General features: G+C 41.8%; 1 protein-coding gene across 1 annotated transcript; it reads right to left on the bottom strand.

The window, feature by feature from the left end:
• Positions 1-276: 276 nt before the first annotated feature.
• Positions 277-22270, bottom strand: map4k6 (mitogen-activated protein kinase kinase kinase kinase 6). The gene is made up of 32 exons (XM_076273758.1): positions 21519-22270; positions 19278-19335; positions 18833-18923; positions 18644-18708; positions 18011-18066; positions 17788-17835; positions 17324-17366; positions 17120-17192; positions 16293-16424; positions 15399-15461; positions 14884-14965; positions 13488-13598; positions 12967-13045; positions 11629-11687; positions 11474-11520; positions 11097-11132; positions 10766-10811; positions 10073-10376; positions 9391-9503; positions 9111-9152; positions 8646-8730; positions 7081-7160; positions 5999-6059; positions 5647-5770; positions 5214-5272; positions 4749-4852; positions 4472-4649; positions 3964-4032; positions 2630-2716; positions 2121-2191; positions 1838-1893; positions 277-1719 (listed from the first exon to the last, which is right to left on the bottom strand). The coding sequence occupies exons 1-32, from the start codon at positions 21654-21656 to the stop codon at positions 1632-1634; spliced, it is 2748 nt and encodes a 915-aa protein (XP_076129873.1). The 5' UTR covers positions 21657-22270; the 3' UTR covers positions 277-1631.
• Between the last annotated feature and the right edge of the window lie 509 nt (positions 22271-22779).

Raw genomic sequence — 22779 nt, 5'->3', positions numbered from 1 at the left:
ATGTTCATTTAAAGACAACTATTCATGCTCATTTATGAACTGTTTCCTGTTCATTATACTTTAGGTCAAGGTGCACAAGTTAATTTAGTTCCATACGATCTATCTTCAGTCTTTAGTCTAAACGTAGATGCCTCTTCTGTGTTTGTTTATAATGCCCCCTACTGTTCAGTAAACCTACAAGAACGCCAGTGATGAATACAAACTAAAAGAACAAGTGAAGAAGGAAAAATAATACTCATGTGAACTCATAAATATCACAAAATAAGTCACAAAACATTCTTGGAACAGAGATGTTTATTTTCGTTCTTCATCTTTGGCAACCAATACATTCTCAGGCAATTTGCATGTGTTTTCTATCGCTCAGTTTTACAGCCTTTTGAAAGACTGTATTTGTCTGAGCCCATGAATCACACAGTTGTTAATGGAGAGGTTCTTCCTTCACACTACCACAAAATAATCCCAAACTCTCGCTGGCTCACGTGACACTCTAAAAAAAGACAAGTCTCTTGAGGTTCAGCCCGTTTCAACAAAGGGAATGTTGTATCAAATCTTTGGAACAGTCCCCTTTCCAAACTGAGGAGTGATGTCATAGGTGGCTAGCTGGCTGGTCTACCCCATGACAAATGAGCTCATAGCGCAAACAGAGGAAAGTTTCTCCCCCTCCACCCTCCATACACCTAAGATCTCAACAACTTAATGATCTACATTCTCGTCTGTTTTCCATGGCGTTAACATGTCCATGGGATAAGCAGTATTTACTTATTTGAGTCACTAGTCTGTTCGTAATGACCTGTGCTCCAGTTCTCACACATTTCCAGAAAGGCCTGAAGTAATACAACTCATAAATATAATTCAAGTCACTCACGTGACCACAACATTGCTTTTTGGTTAGCATTTTGCTGTTCCCAGGCAATGGCAAATTATGTTCTATTACACTTTGAGGGCAGAGTATGCTGATAGCTCTGCCGAAGTTGGCATGTGCTAACGAAAGGTCAGGTGACCAATTCCATGGCATACGTGTACATAACCATCAATGGTTCACTCAAGTTTTCTGCTTGACTAGGCTGGCTGCTATATGAGCCAGAACGTCTTTCCTCTGGCGACCAGTGAACATAATGAGTGGAAAAATCCCAAGAGCTCTGGGCGTCGGTGACCAGCCAGCAGTGCTCCTCCGGACTGTTTGCTTGCTTGTCTTGTGGCTTTTCTCAGGGTGTTGTCCAGCACCACACTTTCTTCTTCTTCTTCTTGAAGGAATCATTCAAGTCTCCCGACACCACAAGCTGCCTTTCTCCATCTTTGCCCACAGAGGGCTATCTCACCAAAATAAATTGTTTTAAATAAATAACAAAAACTGACAAGTAAGTCAAGTCAAAAAACTCAACTCACTACACAACACCAGTCTCCTTGCAACCTTCTGCCAGCCCTCTCAACTGACCCTAGGTCAGCTAATGGGAGCTTTGCTCTGGGGGGGAGGGGGGGGGGGGATTGCTCTGCTGTAGCTCACAGCGTTGCTCCATCACTATCCCCTCTGCTTTCTGAAGGACGACCACCTAAGGGCTGGTCTTCATATCCTCCGTGGGTGTGTGGAGACTATGTCCCGGTCCCGAGTCCAAATCCCCTGGGTGTTCCTCTCAGTAGCTGCTCTCATGGCCTGTGAGGATGTACAGGTTGCTGGCAGCGGATGGATCCTCTGTGGGTGTGCTCTGGAGAATGATGTCCCTGCATGGTAGAAAGCAGTGTGAGGTTTACACGTTGGCCATCATGTGGAGGCTGAGTGGGTGTGTACTGTATACTACAATAGATATTAGGGTGGATACCAGAAGTGATGATAACATACCTATTTGTCCCTAAGACTTTGAATATGCGACTTTTGTCTGTTATCTCCTGCGTTACCTGTAGTAAAAACAAACCAAACAAAAAAAAATATGGCCAGACTCTGGTAAAGCATGGGGAAAATAGTGCTGAGATGTGGCTTGCAGTTTAATAAGTAATATGCATTGAAAAATCTTTCAAATAGGCCGGTATAGTGAGAGGCGACAGAGGTGTATCCAAGACCCCTTATGTCAGTGTGCTTTCATTAACTTGGGTTTCACTGGAACTGAAGTTTCAAATGACATCACCTCATTCTTACAGAGGCTCCTCCCACCGAGTCCATGTTTCCAGAAGGCAAGGGCACTGTCCTGCAAACACACTAGAGAGCAAGAAAAGCCTTTTTACTATAAGACATGACAAAACATAGCAGAGCATTCCACTGTTTGAACATTTACAGATGTGGTATGTTAAAACCAAACTACGCGCCATCATCACTTCATATTGGGATCTGGGAGTACCAGGGACACGGTTGATGCATAAGTGCTGCAAAACTGAATCTCTCCACACCAAACACGACACATTGTACAGTGTGTATTCATTATTCATATGGGGACAACGACAGTTGAAACAACATTATTCCACATCCTCTGGGCTGTGTAGCAGGACATGACATCTAAAAACACAATTCCCACGAGACATTACAAATTTGGCTCATAAAAAATATAAACAAACAACAAGAAGTAAGCATGCATGCGCGAGCACACACCACAGACACACACACACACACACACACACACACACACACACACACACTCACCCAAAGTCTCAATGGAAAAATCAAAGGTGAGCGCCGAGGCCATGTTTTTGATGGGACATCCCTGTAGATCCACAATTTTCACAGTTTCTGTAGGGAAGGGGCACAATACGAGGTCAAAACTGTAATATGGTTACGCAAAGTCATTGTATAAACAACAATGCAATAATATATCTATAAATAGATAAATTATTTTATAATTCAAGCAGAGTTGATGTTTTAGCAAGGATTAGAATTGAAAGGGGCTGTCTAATAACTCCAAACTCTATTCTACTCTACTCTATTTTGTTCTGCATTGTTGCTCTCAGCTTGAGTAGCACAGAGAGTTCTCCAAATGCAGACACCCATGTCTATTCCTGTTCTAAGCCATTAGACAGAGCAGTGTTTACATACACAGACAGGCACGACCGTGGTGCTAATCTCCCGCACTCGGTTTACGATGTGCCAATCCATCCACACAACCCCACAACTATGTCAACAATTGACACCTGTTGCACTTCATGTAAACATGGTTTATGCAGGCTGTTCTCTGAACAGCACTATCTTCTTAGTGACGGTTGTTCCCGTAATCCAAGCCATGGTCACAAACTCAGTAAAGTCCTAACTGCTATAGGATTTATTTTAGGACCTTTACCACCACTTGACACAAGAGGGCACTAACATGACTATACACAGATATTCCACCAAAGGCACTACATACTGTATTTAGAACAAATACATTTCACATCTGTGACTACCTGAAAATCTTTGTGCAAGGTGAACTACTGCAACATTTAGTTCATAAAGAAATTATTCTAATCTCTCTTAGGGTCATATATTTAAACAATTGCTCTTATCAGCAGACTCAAGTAGAAGCCTGATAAAGTCATATGTTTCAAGGAACAGCATAGTTCACATCAGAAATGTTAGGCTACTCTCCATATACAAAATGGTTCAGGTCAGCAAACCATTTGAACCACTTTACTTCACAGAATCAATCCATCTCAGTTTGCATTATGCATTATAAGTGCTGAATTTTCATAGAAAATGAAAGAAATTCACTCAGATGACTGGGATCTAATGTTAAAGTTTAAAGCACTTTAGGTCAACCCGGTTGCGTTAAATGTGCTATGTAAATAAATTAACTTGACTTGATTAAAAGGGCTGTGTCTCATAATTCTGCTTCAGTATTCACAGCTTACAGGAGATTTGCTAGAAAAGAGTGTTTGTATGATCAGTAACACCCTAAAACCCAACACATGCGTTTGTGCTACGCCACCATGGAGGAAGTCACAGAGAAGGGTTGGCCTCTTCCTGCTGTGCCCCAACAGGAAATAAGGAAATAAAGATGAACTCACTTTCCAGTGCAATCAGAACGGTGTCTCTGTCCAGCTGAGTTACCTGCTGCACACTGAGAGATTCGCCATCTGTCAACAGACACACACACACACACACACACACACACAAACACACACACACACACACACACACACACACACACACACACACACACACACACACACACACACACACACACACACATACACTATGTTGCAATTTTATTCAAATTAGAAGGATGGATCTCTTTAAAGCACAGTGCTGACAACACAATGATGAATGAACTGAAGAAGAACACTATGATCATTGGGGAAAAAATCATTTGCATAGTCTACCAAACCAAAGCACCAACCTCCTCCACATTCCCCTACCAGGCTTTTTGTCATCACTGATTTGTTATGACTTGTGACTAATGACTCAACATTTTCAACAGGAACAACATTCTGAACTGACATCAGCGGTGACATGTTTGTGCAGCACAATAGTAGGGCCTAGTGGGACCATACACAGGTTCCGTGCATTCAGTACCTGGCTTGTCCTGAGGGGTATCGTCCAGGCGGATGAGGTCAAACTTCAACTGCCCGTTAGTGTGTGCTGTGTGTGACGAGTGACCTTTGACCCCTATACACAACAGCGGCAGCTCCTCGCTCTCCACCACCAGGAGCTCAACGATGGGCAGCGACTCGGGCAAACTCATCGCTATGTGCTGGGCATGGGGGGGCAGAGATTATCTCTGTGCTTCATTATTGCTCTCGTGCCTGTTTGTACTGTTCCACAATACAGGTGTCTGTGGGTGGTTGCTTACCTTAAGTTGCATAAACTTCTGCAGCGGATCATACCACAAAAGAAGAACTAAACCAGAAGGCACCAGGGCACACAGGAAGGTGCTATCTGTGTAGGGGTTACGCACTGAGAGAGAGAGAGAGAGAGAGAGAGAGAGAGAGAGAGAGAGAGAGAGAGAGAGAGAGAGAGAGAGAGAGAGAGAGAGAGAGATTGGTTTATTATGGCATTGAGGGCATTGAGAGATAGGACAGAAAGAGAGAGAGATATTGGTTCATTATGGCATTGAGGGTATTGAGAGAGAGAGAACAGAAAGAGAGAGAGGGAGAGAGAGAGAGAGAGATTGTTTCATTATGGCATTGAGGGAATTGAGAGAGAGAACTGAGAGAGAACAGAGAGAGAGAGAGAGAGAGAGAGATACAGGTGGTTGATGATGGCTGGTGTTTAACAACAAAGGCTCATTCTTTGATCCACAGACGTGCTTCCTCACCTACACGACACCCACGGCAGCCTTTAGTGTCTGGTATCTTCACAGACATGGAGTACTTCCTGCAGGGGCAGAGCATGCCACATGTCAGTGTGCACCTAACTACATTTCAGTGTGCACCTAACTACATTTCAGTGAATGCATTGAAGATGCATTTTTTGAAGATGTTAGGATGACCCGGTACAAAACTGGCTGGCTATCTGGCTGAATGATTTTTTTAGGAAAAGAAACAATTATTTAAAATTAATTACTTGATGGTCCCTTTTCTTATGTCTTAACCTAACATATGATGCATCACATTTAATTAGCTTAATAACTCAATTTGTCAAAAATGTTTACCTGTACAATCTGTAAATGAACAGTGGCTACTACTACTGGTATTCTCTGACTAATTTCTGTGTATGGTGTGTGACTGTGTCCACGTGCGTCCACTCACTTGGAGTTGATCCTGGTGCTGAGGCGGTGTGCGTTGATGGACAGGTGGCCCTGCCTCCTCTGCATGTTTCGCCGCTCATCGAAGAGCGCCGGGAGGCTGTGGGAGGAGAGCTGCGAGGACTTGCCTGTGAACCAATCAGAGGCAAGGTCACCCAGGGTGAGGTCAAGAGGTGATACAGTCAGTGGCCTCTACTTACACAAAGTCTGAGTTTCGAATAACATACACAAGCTCAAACTACAGCACAGAGCCAAGAATGACTACAGACTGAAAGCACTGCATCCCATGGGGCATTTTCCCTATATATTTGTATAGTGACACAAAAATATGTTGTCTAAGCAACGAGAGGAATTACCTGCAACAGACATCAGCACATTGTTCATGACATACAGCCAGGTGCATCTCTGGGGAAGGAGCTGTATCACAGGGCATACATGTGCACTGGTCACACATAATAACTACCCTATTACAGTCTTTGTCTTTTGTAAATATGCTCATACAATCAAATTGGAACACTTCATACAGGCACATTAACTGTCTATTAGAACATAATTTATAATAATAAAATGCAATGAAATGTCACAATAAAATGACAAATACAGATAGGCTCATACGTTTTTGAACCCATGCTTGACCAAGTTGACTAAAAAAAGGAATATAAAATCATCTTTTAGAAATTGATCTTAATTTGTAAAATCTTATTTAAAAAAATGAGGAAATATGCAACCTTTAAGGACACCAATTTTCTTTGTGAATGAATAATGTATCATAAATATGTTCTTCCTTAAAATACAGTGGTCATAAGTATTGGCACCCCTATGTTAAATTCCCATAGAGGCAGGCAGATTTTAATTTTAATTTTAAAGGCCAGTTATTTCATGGATCCAGGATACTATGCATCCTGATAAAGTTCCCTTGGCCTTTGGAATTGAAATAGCCCCACATCATCACATACCTTTCACCATACCTAGAAATTGGCATGGTGTTATTTCAGTTAGCCTATTAGCTGGTTTGATGCTCATTGAGCTCAATGCAAATCAAACCAGCTAATAGGCTTACTGAATACTTGCGAATACTTATGACCCCTATATTTTAAGGAAGAACATTTATTTATTTATGATAAATTATTCATTCAAAAAGGTCCTTAAAGGTTGGAGTTTTCCTCATTTTTTTTAATTAAGGCATTAAGATCAATTTCCAAAAGATGATTTTATATTCCTCTTTTTAGTCAACTTTAGCATGGGTTCAAAAACGTATGAGCCTAAATACCTAACCCTGTGTGCTTACATACGTATGCCATATAACATTATTAAGTGAGGCTTAACTCCATACCAGTGACAGAGGGATTTAATATTTTTTAATAAAAACATAGACACTAAGGTAGTTTGACCAGGGTGGCTTCAAATTTAAAAAAGAATGCATGAAAAAGTGCTGTACCTTCTCCATGGTGTCCTCGTGGAGCTCGTGGAGGTTGAGGGTGTATATTCCCTCCTCTGCTCCCAGGATGAGGTACTGATCTGGGGACAGAGGAAGAACAACCACCACATCATAAACACAGTGGGAACTCATCTTTGTATGTACTGTATGTTACTAAGTATAAGTAGATATACTCTTTTGATCCCGTGAGGGAAATTTGATCCTTGAATTAGTGAAACACACTCAGGGCCCTATCATGACATTCTAAAGTGCATCGTCACTCGTCAAAAGTCTATTCAAATTTAGTAGGATGTCCAGTTCACATTGGGAGGGGTTTCGTTCTCAAAAGTGGAGCGCATGGCGTAACAAGGTGTTCCTAGGTCTTTTAATCAGTCATATGGGTGTGTTTGGGGCGTAACATCATTTTAAACCAATGAGAATGACATCTGTCGTTCCCTTTAACGGCGCAACGCGCGATATGTCAAATAAATGCATCGGTATTTTGGCATTCAACGGCGCATTTGAAGGAGGCTGCTTGCGAGACCGTATGGAATAGTCATTCTTAAACCATGCTTTACTAAAACCTAGCATAGCCTTCACGCATTTGCACTCGTCTATTATTTGAACTCATTGGCAAAGTGAAACTAACTTCACCAAGGAGTCAGTCAACGACAAGACAGTTATATGCAGTTACTTTCACTATTGACTGACAATGGGTTACCATCGAAAACATAGGCTGGAAAAAGCAACACTTACCCCAATGTTGCTCAAATGACTGAATAAAACAACATTTATCCTGCAGAGGAGTTGCTTATATCTCGTGACAGTGCGTCTTCAGCTGTGCTCCATACGTGTCTCTCGCCTCTTCCCTAATCACTTTTAACCGTCATTACCAATTTGCAAATGATGGTGAATAACTACTCATCATGAGATGTACAGTATTTCGTAATATCTTTATTCTAATTATGTTTACCATTGTAATCGTGCAATTTGTAATGCTTTGCATGGACATGCGCTGGTGTGCGTTCATGAATGATAGAAGGATGGTGCGTGCACCTGCCAATATGACTGTTGACATGCGCTCTTAAAATAGCATATGAACAACTCGCCATTGACTTCTGACCAGGTTTAAGTGGTGTATGATAGCGATTTTTAGACAACGCGCCAGGTCCCTCCCTAGGTTGTTAATTGCCACACCCCTGGGCGCAATGCTTAAAAAATAAAGGTGCAAAATAACGAATTCAACTTCGCGCCGGTGAATAACGAACTTTACGCCATGCGCTGGTGACCCAAAATACAGCCCTCAGCACACAGTGAACACACAGTGAGCTGCCTGCTACAGTGGCACTCAGGGAGCAGTGAGGGGTTAGGTGCCTTGCTCAAGGGCACTTCAGCTGCTCCTACTGGTCGGGGTTTGAACCAGCAACCCTCCGGTTACAAGTCCGAAGCCCTAACCAGTAGGCCCAGACGGCCACGGCTACATATGTTATAGCCGTGTTATGACCCAGACATGATCCCTGTGTAATTATTATTATTATTATTATTATTATTAATAGTTTTATTATTTCCTTCTTGGTGGAGTTTACCTTTGGTCTTTGGTAAAACCCACGTCACAGCACAATGGGTTTTCAGGGGACAACCGTTAAACACCTTAGAGAAACAGGCTCCCATCTAGAACACAGTCACATGAGCTTTAGGCACAGTTCACTTGCCCTTATCAATAACAAACACAAAACACAAATGTAGGATGTGTTATTCATGTTGAATAACTAGCACAATGAGTGAATATGATTATAAATCATTGAAGCTGCTATCAGCAGTAAGCATCTATTGCATTTCACTGACAGTTTGAAATATTAATCAGTGACTAAAATATTCAACAATGTCTCGTTGTATAACCAGACAGGGATCTTTTATAGACATGAACAATTGTACTTGACAGTAATAATGCATATGCTCTGATAATGGTAGCTATCAAAAATGCAGGTCTCACAAGCGAGATACTTTTGCAGTTTTGTTGCGAGTATTTATTTCCATAAAAGATGACTAACGTGCACGTGGGGTGTAGGGGGGAGCCCGTGGGAGTCAGACCTCTGTAGAGCAGAAAAAACATAATCACAACGTTACAACACATAATCATAACAAACAAACAAACAAATAAACAAAAACAGACTTATTGCACAGCCTGTGTTTCTCAGCACCACAGAATGCATTCAATCCCTGTATTCTTAGGTCAGTGTAACATTTTGTATGTAATATTTAAGGTTTCTTTCATTTATTTATGTCTTCCTATTATTCCACTGGGAATACTTCCTGCGGAGTCCCACTCACCGACTCCTCGGTCTTCCTGCGAAGCGTGCTCCATTCTGGCGACAGAGGAGGCTGGCGAGTCGGAGGCGCGTCCCTCCCCGTTCTTCCCCCCGGCTCCTTGGGAACACCGCCCCCTGGAGGCACACATGTGTCACTGCAATCCCACGCCACAGTTTCAAATCTCCCCCAAGCAAGCAGGGTTTAGACATTAGAGGAGGGGAAAAGGAATGGAAACACTCTGAGGAATGAGCCAGCCTTCTCTGTTCTGACCACAGCGGCCTGCCCGATAATCACCCCTCTGTACGCTCCACTTCACGTCACTGTGGGCCAGGGTTGGGGGGGAGTAGTTCAACTCCATGGCTTTAGTGTGAGCAAGATTTTAGGATCAGACTTGACTGAATGTGAATAAAGCTATGGTGAAATGGAGTGTAAAGCAACAGTGAAGTAATGAAGGACTGTTATGGAACTGCTCTATGATGCTGTGCAAAATAAAACAAACGATCACACAAGACCTAACCCTGCTTTAGACAAACAAACAAAGTGGAGAACATCTTTGGAACAAACAGCTCAGTTCTAACCACCAGCATTGTGCAATATAATCAAAGCCTATGCCTAGTATAGGGAAGGCATTCAGAGGAGGAGTGGGAGCACCGCAGTCACCGCGGTGGACGTGGTGACCATGGTGACCATGTTGGTGGTTTACCTTCCGTGGGGGAGGAGAGCAGCGAGCTGAGGCTCATCGAGGACTCGGAGAAGAGCAGCGAGTCAGAGAAGAGCGCCGAGCCGGCCAGCAGCGAGAGCGAGAGGTCACAGAGGCCCGAGCCGCCCAGGAGGGGCGACTCGTCCAGGAGGGGAGCCGGGGCACTGGCCGGGGTCTTAGTGTTGAGTGGGGTGGAGGAGAAGGAGGTGGTGGAGGAGGAGACGGAGGAGGTGGAGGACAACTCTGACACCACGGTGCCTCTCTTCACAGTGCCATATTTGTCCTCATCATCAGAGCCTGGGGAATCCTGGGTTATCAAAAAACAGATGTGAGGAGTGTTGCTTAGCCTTAGAGCAGCTTGTATTTACTGTATTGGATTCACTCATGCAATCAGCCAGTCAAAGACGTTGTTCTAACTCCTACGCCTATGACAGAGTTTATTAATGTTTGAATGAAGAAGTACCACAATTTCAGTAAACCCTAATATTTTAAGTAAAATAAGTCACAATTAAACCATTAAATTGTCTATAAGTAGCTAATTTGAGTTAAACTGCCAACCATAACTCTGCATAGCCCGTACTAAGCTTACTAAAGTATCCAAATATCCTCCAAAGGTCAAATAAGTTTGACATTGTTTGTTTGTGCTGCAATATCTCCAACTCAAAGTCAGATTCCTACCTACAGCCACAGACTTACATTTGCATTCCCTCCAGCAGACGGAGCCCTCTTGATGGTTAGACTTCTGTAATTAAAATGCAATGCTCAATAGACATGAAACAACTACAGACATTAAATACAACATTTGAATCTTACAGTGTCAGTGACTTAAAGTAACTTCTACTGAAATATTAGTTAAGACTCCTAGTAGTCAAGGGACGTCGTAAGTTGTTAAACATAAAGGGCCTTGATATACAATTATATATAATACTACAAATATATATAAATTAAATTATAGCGGAAACTTTAGCTTTAGCACTTTAGCACACTCACTCGTAGGATAAAAACAATGGCTTTCTGGTGTTCTTACCTCTGCAATGCCTCCTCAACACTTTCCAACAAACTCCTACAAAAAACCCAAATAGTTTAGATTCATCTATAAACCTTTATAGGAACCATAAGAGAATATGTGCATGCATGCACACACACACACACACACACACACACACACACACACACACACACACACACACACACACACACACACACACACACACACACACACACACACACACACACACACACCAGGGTTGTGCAAAATTTGAATTGCAATGCAAGTGAAATTAAAGAATTGAATTGGAATTTAAGAGCCAGCTTCAATTCAATTCTGGACTTTTGCACAACCCTCACACACACACACACACACACACACACTGACAGACAGACAGACAGAGAGAGAGCACTTACGGGGAGTCCTTGCTGACCCCAATGGTACTCCATTCATCATACAGGGCCTGTTGAGAAGTCACACAGTTAACCTGACTTTCCTCCTTACGTTTTCTTTACTTAAATATTACTTTCAACAGAAAAAAATACAACAAATAATAAAACAAACATCCTACCAGGTCAGGGGTGGGATCAGTCTCTTTCCTTATGGGAGGTCCAAATTTCATGTGATCAACTAAAAAAAAAAGACCACAATGGAGAATTCTTCCATCTCATTTCATTGCTCTTACAATAAATACATTTTTAAAAATCCATTACCACAGTACTAGTAACAGACTGTATAATCAGGGACTTTGAACAGGCCCAGGACATCTAAAACGGGCTCAAATGTTTTCAAGGTTCAAAAGTAAATACACATGCACAAACAGCACCCTATAATTGCTCCCCTCAAGGACTTTCTTTTTCAAAAAGATCTGTATGAGTATAAACCCTGTTACTTCTCCCTGGTGAACAGGAACTGAGCATGGTGCCTAAGTCTTTGTACTGCGTGTCAGAAAGCATGTAAGGCACGCACAACAATACAAGACCTTTGCAAATGGACAAAAGACTAGGAATGTGGCGCAGAGTGTGCTAATGAATGAAGTACCAACAAACAATAATTACTGTTAATTGAAAGCTTTAATGTATCTTTTGTTGACAAAGCTATTTTCATTTTTATCTTATGAGAGGTTGTTCATTCATTGTTCATTAAAAAAGGTAATTTCTGTTGTCAGGAAAACACCTGGCTAATGACTGCAATGTTTTAGTCACTATGCTTTGCTCACCACGCAATCACTTCATACAGGGCGTAGCCTCTCCGGAAATGACACTTTCACACTAAAAATATCCTGTTAATGTGTTTTATGACTGCAGTTAATACAGTCCTGTTCTACACCCACACACACACACACACACACACACGCGCGCGCGCGCGCATACGCACACATAGCTGTCAACACTGCCCTCTTTCATGTTTTCTGGAGTGGCCTCTCATTGCTGCAGTGGCTATGGGTGCCCTTCTGGAACTGGCGTGGTTCCATGGCATTCTGGAACCCAGAGCAGTATCCAAACAATAGGCTCTCAGTGGCCGGCCCTGTCTCCCTCATCACTGCTGGGGTGGTCAGATTTACCAGAGAGCTCAGGGGCGCCAATTCAGTCAAAACTGCAATGCCAATACACTGCAGCACGAGCCAAACCAATAAAAGTGTAATCAATATGAAAAACAACCACCTCTTTGCTATGGTATTAAATGCAAAAGAATGGTGTTGTTGTCATGACACCAAAATAAAAGCAAGACCACTAAAACCATGAATGAGCTAATGTAGTCAAAGTTCTTTTGACATGCTTCCAATCCCACCACATCTTGCATCAACTTCACGTCATGCTATATTCAGCATACAAAATAAACTGCCTGAGGTTTTTGATGTGATAAACAATAGACAAGCAGCAGACTAGAGATGAGCCCCAGTACTTACACTGCTCCTCCGACTGGGTCCTCTGGACAAGCAGGTGTTTCCCCAACGACTGGATCTTATCCGGGAAGGCACTGCAGGTCTGCATACACACAAGCAGTACATAGTGACCATATGCATGGTATTTACACCAATATGTGTTTATGTTTCCAGACATGTTGTAGATGAAATACTCATAAGCACATGCATATGAGTATGCTCATGTACTGTATGTATGCACTCATTCACACACACACACACACACACACACACACACACACACACACACACATACATAACCACACACACACACACGAGTGCTGTGTTTCATACTGCCAAATAGGGCAGATGCTTAAGATGACTTGCCAACAGTCCAAACAAAAAGTTGTCCCTGAGGGCTACACTAGTTCTGACACTAGTTGGAAGCACTTTGTTTACAAATGCCTCTGTTGATAATCCAACATTAGCTCAAAGGCTTGGGAATGAGTTCTACTGCAGATTGTGAAAAAAAGGAGCAAAGTAACAGACTGCCGGCCTTTACTTACCTCAAGGTCACTTTCGTCCATGGTGAGTGTCGTCTGCAGGTCAGGGTTGTTGGCCATGTCCAGCAGCTCGATGGCCAGGGTCCGAGTCAACAGCTGAGTGACAAATGCATGCTGGGAAAAGAACACATTCACCAGGACAGGAATGTGTCCGAATCAACAGAGCGGGGCTTGAATCTGCTGTATTTATTCAGTTACAAACCACACTTCCTTCCAAGTCAAAGTCACAGGCCCATAACTCAACAGTAAAAGACATCCCAGGGACATGGGGCTTGACTGCGCTTACATTTTGCTTTAGAGAAAAAAAAGATAATTTGAATAAATCGTTTCATGACAGTAAGGTAATGTTAGATATCAATCTACATTCAGATTATAAAGCTTTTATTTATTTGGTCTTTTTATGAAAAGATTTGTATCTATTTTGTGATCATGAATTATCAGTAATCAACAATCAGTAAACTTATTTAAATGTCCCTTGTGGGTTTCCCCAGTCAAGGAAAGCTCACTCGTCTAATTTATTCTGTAATTCTTGAGGCATCTGATCATTCCAAGACAAATAAATAAATGTGCAATTTTGTCACACCACTGGCATTTGTGATGAACATAAGGCTGCTATGGTCTGCAATGTACAGACCAAATGTTTGTTTCAACACAAATATGTTCACTGCATTGGAGACTGCATCTGTTCCTGCTTATAAAACAAACATGATGGCAGAGCTTTTTTTGAGAGACATTTGACAGACCATTATAAAACAAATCTTCTGTTCACCACAAATAGAGACACACACACACACACACACACACACACACACACACACACACACACACACACACACACACACACACACACACATTTACTGTCCACAGAGGGGCAATTTCACATGAATTCTGATTTATGCAGAAAAAAGAAGGTCGAAGCAATTTACTTCCATATTAGAGTTTAATCTTCACGGAAGATGGCTGATGGGCCACTGTTTGTGTATTATATTTCATAAGCATTGTCACGCACCACGACGCCAGAGATTTAGAGGAAAATGAGGAGCTCATGCACCATCATGCTATTATCTTAAGAGCAGGCCGTTAGGCAGGGATTATGGGGCCTACTGTATGAAAACAAAGGGAATGGGGGTCGCGCTGCATAATGCTGGCACACTGCCCAAAGACTGCAACCAGAACTGTCCAGTTCATAACACTGGAAACATGTCTTTTAAAGTAGAGATCAGATTAAAAATGATTCCAAAACTTTCCATTCACACTGCCCTAAAAGTGATACAACCAATGCTCTGAGTGACTCCAACATGCATGATTAAAAGCCGAACGAGTTTAAACGTATATTTAGTTTATGTGTTATATCTGCCATATATATATATATCGGCAGATATATGTAATGTGCTGTTACCTGTAAGAGTTTTTCGGCTGTTGGTCTGCGGCGTGGGCTCTTGGTCAGCGCCGCCTTCACAAAATTATGGAACTCAGCTGACCTGAGAAAGCCATTTGGTGAGGGATAATGATGCAAGTCATCAAAACAAGCTTTAGATGAAATCACTCTAACATGTCTGACATCAGTCAGTCTTTCAACTAGGTCATGGTATACCAAGAGTATTTAAACAACATTTTCATTGCTACAGTATGCGGTATTTGTTGCTATGAAGACAAAGGGATAATTAAGATACATTTAAGCACGTTCTTCTTGCTTATATTACCAGTACTTCTCTATTCTGTAGAGCATAAAAAACTAGTATCCACATCCACAATATGTAGCATTTGTTTTTCATAATTTTCAACATCAAGGAACAGCTGACAGTATTTCACCCGTAGCAACACATTGGGTTCCCTAAAAGTTATGTGTCAGATGTGTGCAGAGGTCTGTAGTAGGGAGAGTCAGTGTGCTGGCATATGCAGTAGGGACATTACCATTTGGTCTTCTCCTTGAGTTTGGGTGGCTGGAAGCTGCTCTTGGACATGACCATTAAGGCTCTGGAGGGAGATGAAGGAGATATGTCCAAACGTATTAGGACATAACACCATTACATGGCAAGAAAACAATGGCTGACCTACACTTCCTCCATTTACTGATGCAAGAAGACACAGTTGTTGACACTATTATGTCAACCTCAAAGGAGATCACTTTGTATGTACAGTACTGTATAATCTTAGGTATCCCTGTGGTCTTACTTTTTTGCTTTCTCCCTTAAAAGCTCATGTTCCCATGTCATTCTTACAGGTCAGCCTGTTGGTTCAGTGCAGAAAATTACAGAAGAATGTCTCACAGTAACTGGCAGACCGAGTGACGCGACAGCACACTTACACTGTTGACCCTGTCCCACTCATGACTCATACTGTACGTGATCCATATAATGACCTTCCAACTTCCTGTGCACAACATTAACTTCCTGCCCAAAGCACAGGACTCTTCTGGCAATAGGAGTAGTAGCAGTGGCAAGAGACATAACAGTAGTAATAACATGCATATGCAGGCAACAGCAATAGCCTGCATAAACAGAGTCGATTTTAGACTATACACCTAAAAGTTAGTTGTTTATTGTTGGCATTCCAAAACCTCCACCTCTCTAAACTGAAAGGTCATTTTAACTCCAAATACATTAAATGATCTGTCCCTTTTCATAGTAAAGTAAGGATAAGCCTAACCCTTAGAAAGACCTTTGACTTCATTAGGTAAACTGAAATAACCTAATAGTCGATTACATGCAGTGTGCACGCATTTGCTACCGGCCTGAAACGGCAGGCTCTGGAGTTGGGCTAGCTGTAGCAACAGCGCTAGCCACAGCACCACAGGCTCCGGCTCACCTCATGGGGTGCAGGTCGAACATGGGCGGCTGAAGCTCGGCCAGCTCGATGGCGGTGATGCCCACCGCCCAGATATCACACAGCTGGTTGTACCCTCCCTTCTTTTCCACCGCTGCCACCTCTGGAGCCATCCTGAGGAGAGAGCAGCAGAAAGCTACTGAGCAAGTGAGGAGTCTTCTGCACATGTGCACTGGCTATACAGAATTATATATACAGGACTACAGAAGATGTTTTTTGATAAAGCATAACTGGAAATAGGGTCATTGATAATGACAATGGCCTTGTCACCAATTGCTCATATTATTGGTTAGTAAACTGTTTATGAACTGTTAAGTCTGTAAATAATAATAAAAAAATTTAATTACAATGGTATTCAGAGACTGTCGTTGCAATTGTTGTTAGCTTTGTCTGAGAGTTTAAATTTCTGTGCTCATAGAAAAACCGAAAGGTATAATCTGTACTACTAAAAACAAAAACCATATCTGTCTCATTTCCCATCTCTTACAAAATAGAAGAAGTGAGGTTTTGACCTGTTCAGTTCCTCCTAGAGCACACAGATACATTTGTTATCTACAATATGCATCACTGTTAACACTTTAGGTGGATGTCAAGCATGTACTTTCATAACCACTATGGTCTCTCAATGCAATGTTTCTGTTGAAGAACCTGGAAAAATGGCTCTTTTTACTACTATACTACTAAAATGTTACTGTTGATGTTAGAAATGTAATTGTTAGCTCATATATGTAGGTATGAATTTAGTGTGAGGCAGATATGGATTCCCATTAGATGATTTAGCGAATGCTAAATCTGCTAAGACTGCTTACCAGTAGGGTGTCCCAATGAAAGACTTCCTCTTTGAGACCGAAGCATTAATCTCAGCTGCTACCCCAAAATCCGCTATGTAAAGCAAGAAGATTCAAGAACAAAATCCGAAATGATCATTTTAAGAATGTGTGTGTGTGAGAGAGAGAGAGATTGAGAATGTGGGAGATTATATTTATTCTGAATGCAAGGTGAGTGTTACTGACCCAGTTTGACGTCTCCTCGCTCCGTCAGGAGAATGTTAGCTCCCTGCAATTGACACAAAGTGACACAATGAGCGCAGACACCACAGCCTCACATGAAGACAATTACATCTCTCTCTCTGCCTCACACACAGGCGTGAACACACACACACACACGCACGCACGCACGCACGCACACACATACACACGCACGCACACACACACACACACATGCACACACACACACATGCACACACACACACACACACACACACACACACAGACACGTACACACACGTACACACACACGTACAGCCATTCTATATAAATTAAACCATTAACCATTAACCAACCAAGAAATTACAAACTACACTATAACACGATTTTAACATTGGCCCACCGACAGGGTCAAATACTGGACAACAGGGTCAAAAATTGGACAAGATAGTACTGTAAATGTGGATATAATAGAATGCTTTGACCATTACTTTAATGTCTCTGTGCATCTTTCCCATTTGGTGCAGATAGTGCAGCCCCTGTTGAGGGAGAAAGCAGAGGTAGAAATCCCCAATGAGAGATGGCAGACAGGAGAAGAATGATATCAAACAGACAGACACACAGTCGTGTCATAGCACAGCTAAACCTTTGTGTGTAGAGACACAAAGGCGCCTGTGATGCACTTTGTGTGGGTCGTGGGGTTTACACACCCACCTGTAGTGTTTCCCGACTCACGTACGCAATCTGTCTCTCCTTCAGGGGTCCAGTCACTAAGAGAACAAGAACAGGGAACAAGAACATGGAACATTAACATGGAACATGAACAAGAACAGGAACATGACTAATAACGAGATAATGAACAGACTCTAGAACAAGAATCGATTACTCTTTTTTAAATTTAGATTAGATTTAGATTCAACTTTATTGCCATTGTGCAGAGTACAAGTACAGAGACAACAAAATGCAGTTAGCGTCTAACCAGAAGTGCAAAAAAGCACAAGTGCAATGTGAAAAGTATAGACAGGTAGTGCAGAGTAAACAATATATGACATATAGTGTAGTGTGGACAGTAGTATATACAGTAAAGCAAGTGGCATGGTTCACAGTAAGGATATGTGCAGTGTATTAACAGTAACAGTAACTCTGACTTATTAGACAGACACTGGCAAGAGACAGATCAAGATCAGGCCCAGACGAGCCATCTGCCCCGTCAAGATATAAATCCTCATTACTATCCATTTACTATCCATTTACAACAGATGGACAGATCCAATGATACTTTCGATCCCGATTGGTGCCAAAAAAACAAAACATGTAGGCTAATGGGTCAAGTTAGGTCAAGCATACCGTGGTAAATGTCTTGCAAGGACCCTCCCCCACAGAATTCCATGCAAATCCAAAGCTTGTTGTTTCTGTCACAAGAGAAAGAGAGAGAGAGAGAGAGAGAGAGAGAGAAAGAGAGAGAGAGTTTTGGCTTTATTTGGAATGGGAGTCTAATGCAGATGAAGCTACAGTGCTTTCTCAGCAAAACCCAACCTGTGATAGCTGCCAAAGTAGGCCACAATGTTCTTGTGAGTACATTCCTTCATCATGGTGATCTCCTGCTGGATACTTGATAAATCTTCCCCTGAAGGAAAGTCAAAGATCCATTAGAAGCACAATAGTGTCAACTGGCCAAATTAACACATATAACAACAAATGCTGTTCCCCAAATTCATAACTTTGCCTACGAGCAACATTAAGCACTATCCATCAATACAGAAAGCAGATCAGTTGCTCACACCACATGATTGTTTGCAGTCTGTGCTACTAAATTTATCGGGCTGAGGCAGCCATTTGCACAGTTAGAAAACACCACTGTCTGTCAGATTCTATGCACATGCATCGTCATCTTAGGCCAAACTACCACAAAAATGTGGGTTTTGGGCATAGTGCAAAAGAACCTCTAAGGCACATGTTTGAGTAAAGCATGAAAACTCACCAGGATCAAGCTTGATGACCTTGATGGCTGAAATGACAGATGTTTTGATATCGCGAGCCTTTGAAGGTTGAGAGAGAATAAAAGAGAACATTTACCAAATCATCTCTGACCACCAGAAGCCTTTAAGCAGGCTAAAAGGGATTCATCGTAATATGCAACATTCATGTTACTTCAATCTAACCAAGAGTATGAACATGTAAACAGAGAAACAGCCTTAGGCATTGAACGCTTCATGCATTCTGAATTTAGTCAATTCTGATAATTCCTAGAGAAGTGTTTGAAGACCTGTGAAAACTAGTGCTTTTTTTTTAAAACACATGGATACACTTTACTTTTCTCAGACGTTAAAAAAGTACTTTCTGTACACCAGTGTGGCCTAAATCTTTCAATGGGGCTTTGTTTTCAGTACAGTTAGAGGCATGTGCTTTCATTTCCTGCAGGAGGCTGAATACCAGTGAAATTAAAAGGATTACAGGCCCACAGGCTTGCTCAGAAGTAGCTTTGATTGGGGGAAGCTGCAGATTCTGCCACCTTTGTCTGAACCAACTGCAGTTTCAGTTCATTTCCTGTAGATTTCACAAAGCCACTTGACATCGTTCCCGAGACACTCTTCACAACATTGAACTAAGTGGAAATGCAATTGACTTTTAGGCTGGAGAAGGTTAGCCATTAAAGGCTATCTATGTCTTATTGTTTATCTTGGTGGGGTTCATCTACAATACACAGGCTTTGCAAACATTGATTGTATGCTTGCATTCAACCATAGGCCTGTTGCAGTATCATTTCAGAGACTTGTGCCCACACCTATGCTAGGACCTGTTTATTTCTAACCAGTTGGCTGCTGAGAGATCACTTCACATGTCATTAGTCTGAGTTACTGCTCATCATGGCCAGTGTTGCAATAACCTGGTTGACATTTGAACAGGGAAACTGGCTGGATGAGCAACAATTAATTATACATTCATACACAGTAAAAAAATATAAGCAAGAAAAGGCCAAACAAATAAGATTAATATTTCAGCACAGCAGTCTTTGGGGTTCGCCATTCTGACTACCGTTTCCGTGGTGAACGACGCAGACACAGCCGACGCAGAACTTCGAAAGTTCACGCCGGCGTCGAGACAACGCTGTAGTCATTGCATGGAGTTGACGCAGAAACATAAATCAGCCTTAAGACATGACATGCACTCATATGCTCTCACGAGCAGATACATTGTCACTTCCTCTATTTCTACAGTGCATGAACCTTACAATGATATGTTCTACAGTTTACCAGGAAATGTCACATGATACGAGACAAACTACTCTAACTTGGCATCTGATTTGCTTAATTTTGGATTAGGCCAACTCTGTATGTTTTTCAACAATGTTGTGTTAGTGGCCTTGGCAGTTGGTACATGCCCTTGGAATGAAATAGGCATTGTTTAGCAGGTTACTATGCTGTTGAGTAGAGGCCATGATATCAGAAGGTAAAGATGGCAGCAGACATCTTTCTATAAAATGCAGAAATCTTCAAAGTCAAGGCTACATAAAGATGATAAGAGACTAGCATATAGGCTAAGTAAAACCAAGTTTGCGAAAAAATGTAACCCTCATTTCCTGTTTTCTTTCCTGTAGTACCCAAAAGACATCCTGTGATGATGAGACACTGTTTCACTGTGAAATCACAGCATATCTTGTAGACCTCATCTGTCGATGACAAGTTAACTGGCAAAATTGAGGGTGTTGAGAGACACCTTGCCAAATCATACAATGCACCAAAGATGAGAATTAATTGAGAATGATATATAGCCTAATATCTGTTGACTTTCACAGATTGTGTATCTCCAGGTTGTTATATTTGGCCCTCCAGTAAACATGAAGTATCTTCCTGTGTGTGACTGTGTGTGTGTGTGTGTGTGTGTGTGTGTGGTATTACTTTTGTACAGTTACAGTACATTACAGGCACATACGCAGGTCTCATACTTTAAGGTCAGTGTGAGATTACAATTCTGATGTGCAATAACTCAACAAAACGTGCATTTGGACAAGGCGTTCTAATCACTCTTAGCGATGCTGATATGCTCACAAAAAGGCCTGATAATAGTGTATAGCCTGCGTTAGTTGTACCATGCACAGCGCTGGCTAAATTGCCGACCAGCCTGTTGTTGCAGAGAATACAGAAAAGCTGCCATCAACCGTCTGTTGACTGCATAAAGTTTCACAACAAGGACATTGAGTTTTAAAACCACATTAAAATACCTTGAAAACATCACCGTATGTCCCACTCCCAATCCTGTGGATCAGTTCATAGTCGTCTAGTGGATTCGTATACAAGACCCCAATAGCATCATCCATGGTAGCTTCGGCGTGGTTGTTCGTAGTGCTCACCATAGACATGGTTCTCACGCCTCGGGGAAGCCTTGTGCGTCTCAAACGATTGGTATCCGAGTGTCAGCACTTCCTCAACCTCATCACGACCGAAACCGATAAAATGGCAGCTATCTGACCACCCTTCGTGCTGCAGCGTAATCCAAATATGCTCTGCGATGGCACTACGATTAATACTGCAGAATTTAATCTGACGTTGCCATCATTCTCAGGCTGAATGCCAAAAATGTCTGTAGCCTAGAAGCTATGTGATGAACGCGGCTGTGTTGTTTTTGTCTAGACTGACTAAAGACCGACTGACTGACACCTGCTGAAACAAAAACATTAAAAACCATGTTTCACATACATTCATGTAGCTATAAACACTGAAGTTGCACCACTACTAGCCACATTTCGACGATTCTGATCGTAGTCGAATATAATGTTACTAGGAGACTGGTTACGAGCAGAGCACATTCTAAAATAAAGGCACTGAAATGTAATGGCTGTAAAAAATGTAAAAAGATGAATGGTACCGATAGGAGAATTAATGGTCCAAAGAACAATGCCTTTACCACACTATCCCACGGGAGAAAACGCTGCGATGCAAGATAACCTGTCCTATTCTGAAGAGTTGTCTGTCACATCGCGCTGTCACTAGTTGGTCGGATGGAGCCAAATGTTATGAGCCAATCAGAGTGAAGACGCAAAGTACACTCTAACATCCAATCAGCAATGTACTGTTAAAATTGCAAGTGCACTTAGGCTGCAAGTGCAGACTTTTGCTTTAACAGTGGCGGGAGACTGACTGGTTAATATTAATGGCACTCAACTGCAACTATGTACAACACGTCCTGATGAAGCCTAGAGATGTATAATGTGAGATTTAAAGTATTTCTGAATGCTATTTTGGGAAAGCTAAATCACAACGGTCTTTGACATGGATAATCAATGTGTGGATCAAGCCCTATAAAAACGACATGATATCATATCAGCATGAAGACGAACAATTTAGTGATTTATCTCTGCCACCTAGTGGTTACATGTCATAAATGAATAACTTCGAACATAATATACCAGAGATATGCTGAGAAACGTCATAGAAATTTGGTGGATATCCAAAGTAATTTACACCTGTATTTGTATTTACAAT

The sequence above is a fragment of the Alosa pseudoharengus genome, unplaced genomic scaffold, assembly GCF_046254945.1.
Source record: "Alosa pseudoharengus isolate Yale_2024_CS ecotype anadromous, Long Island Sound unplaced genomic scaffold, YU_APseudo_1.1 YU_APseudo_1.1_scf_8, whole genome shotgun sequence".
Classification (NCBI taxonomy): Eukaryota; Metazoa; Chordata; class Actinopteri; order Clupeiformes; family Clupeidae; genus Alosa; species Alosa pseudoharengus.
This window is presented reverse-complemented; position numbering and strand designations above follow the sequence as displayed.

Bases quoted from the DNA above. Each gene is read 5' to 3' on its own strand.
- map4k6 (XM_076273758.1), bottom strand. From the start codon at position 21,656: ATGTCTATGGTGAGCACTACGAACAACCACGCCGAAGCTACCATGGAT. The intron at 18,709-18,832 runs GTTGGGTTTTGC...CTCTTGTGACAG, and splicing joins TACTTTGGCAGCTATCACAG to AAACAACAAGCTTTGGATTT. The intron at 15,462-16,292 runs GTGAGCCGGAGC...ATCTCCCTCCAG, and splicing joins TTCGACCTGCACCCCATGAG to AGCCTTAATGGTCATGTCCA.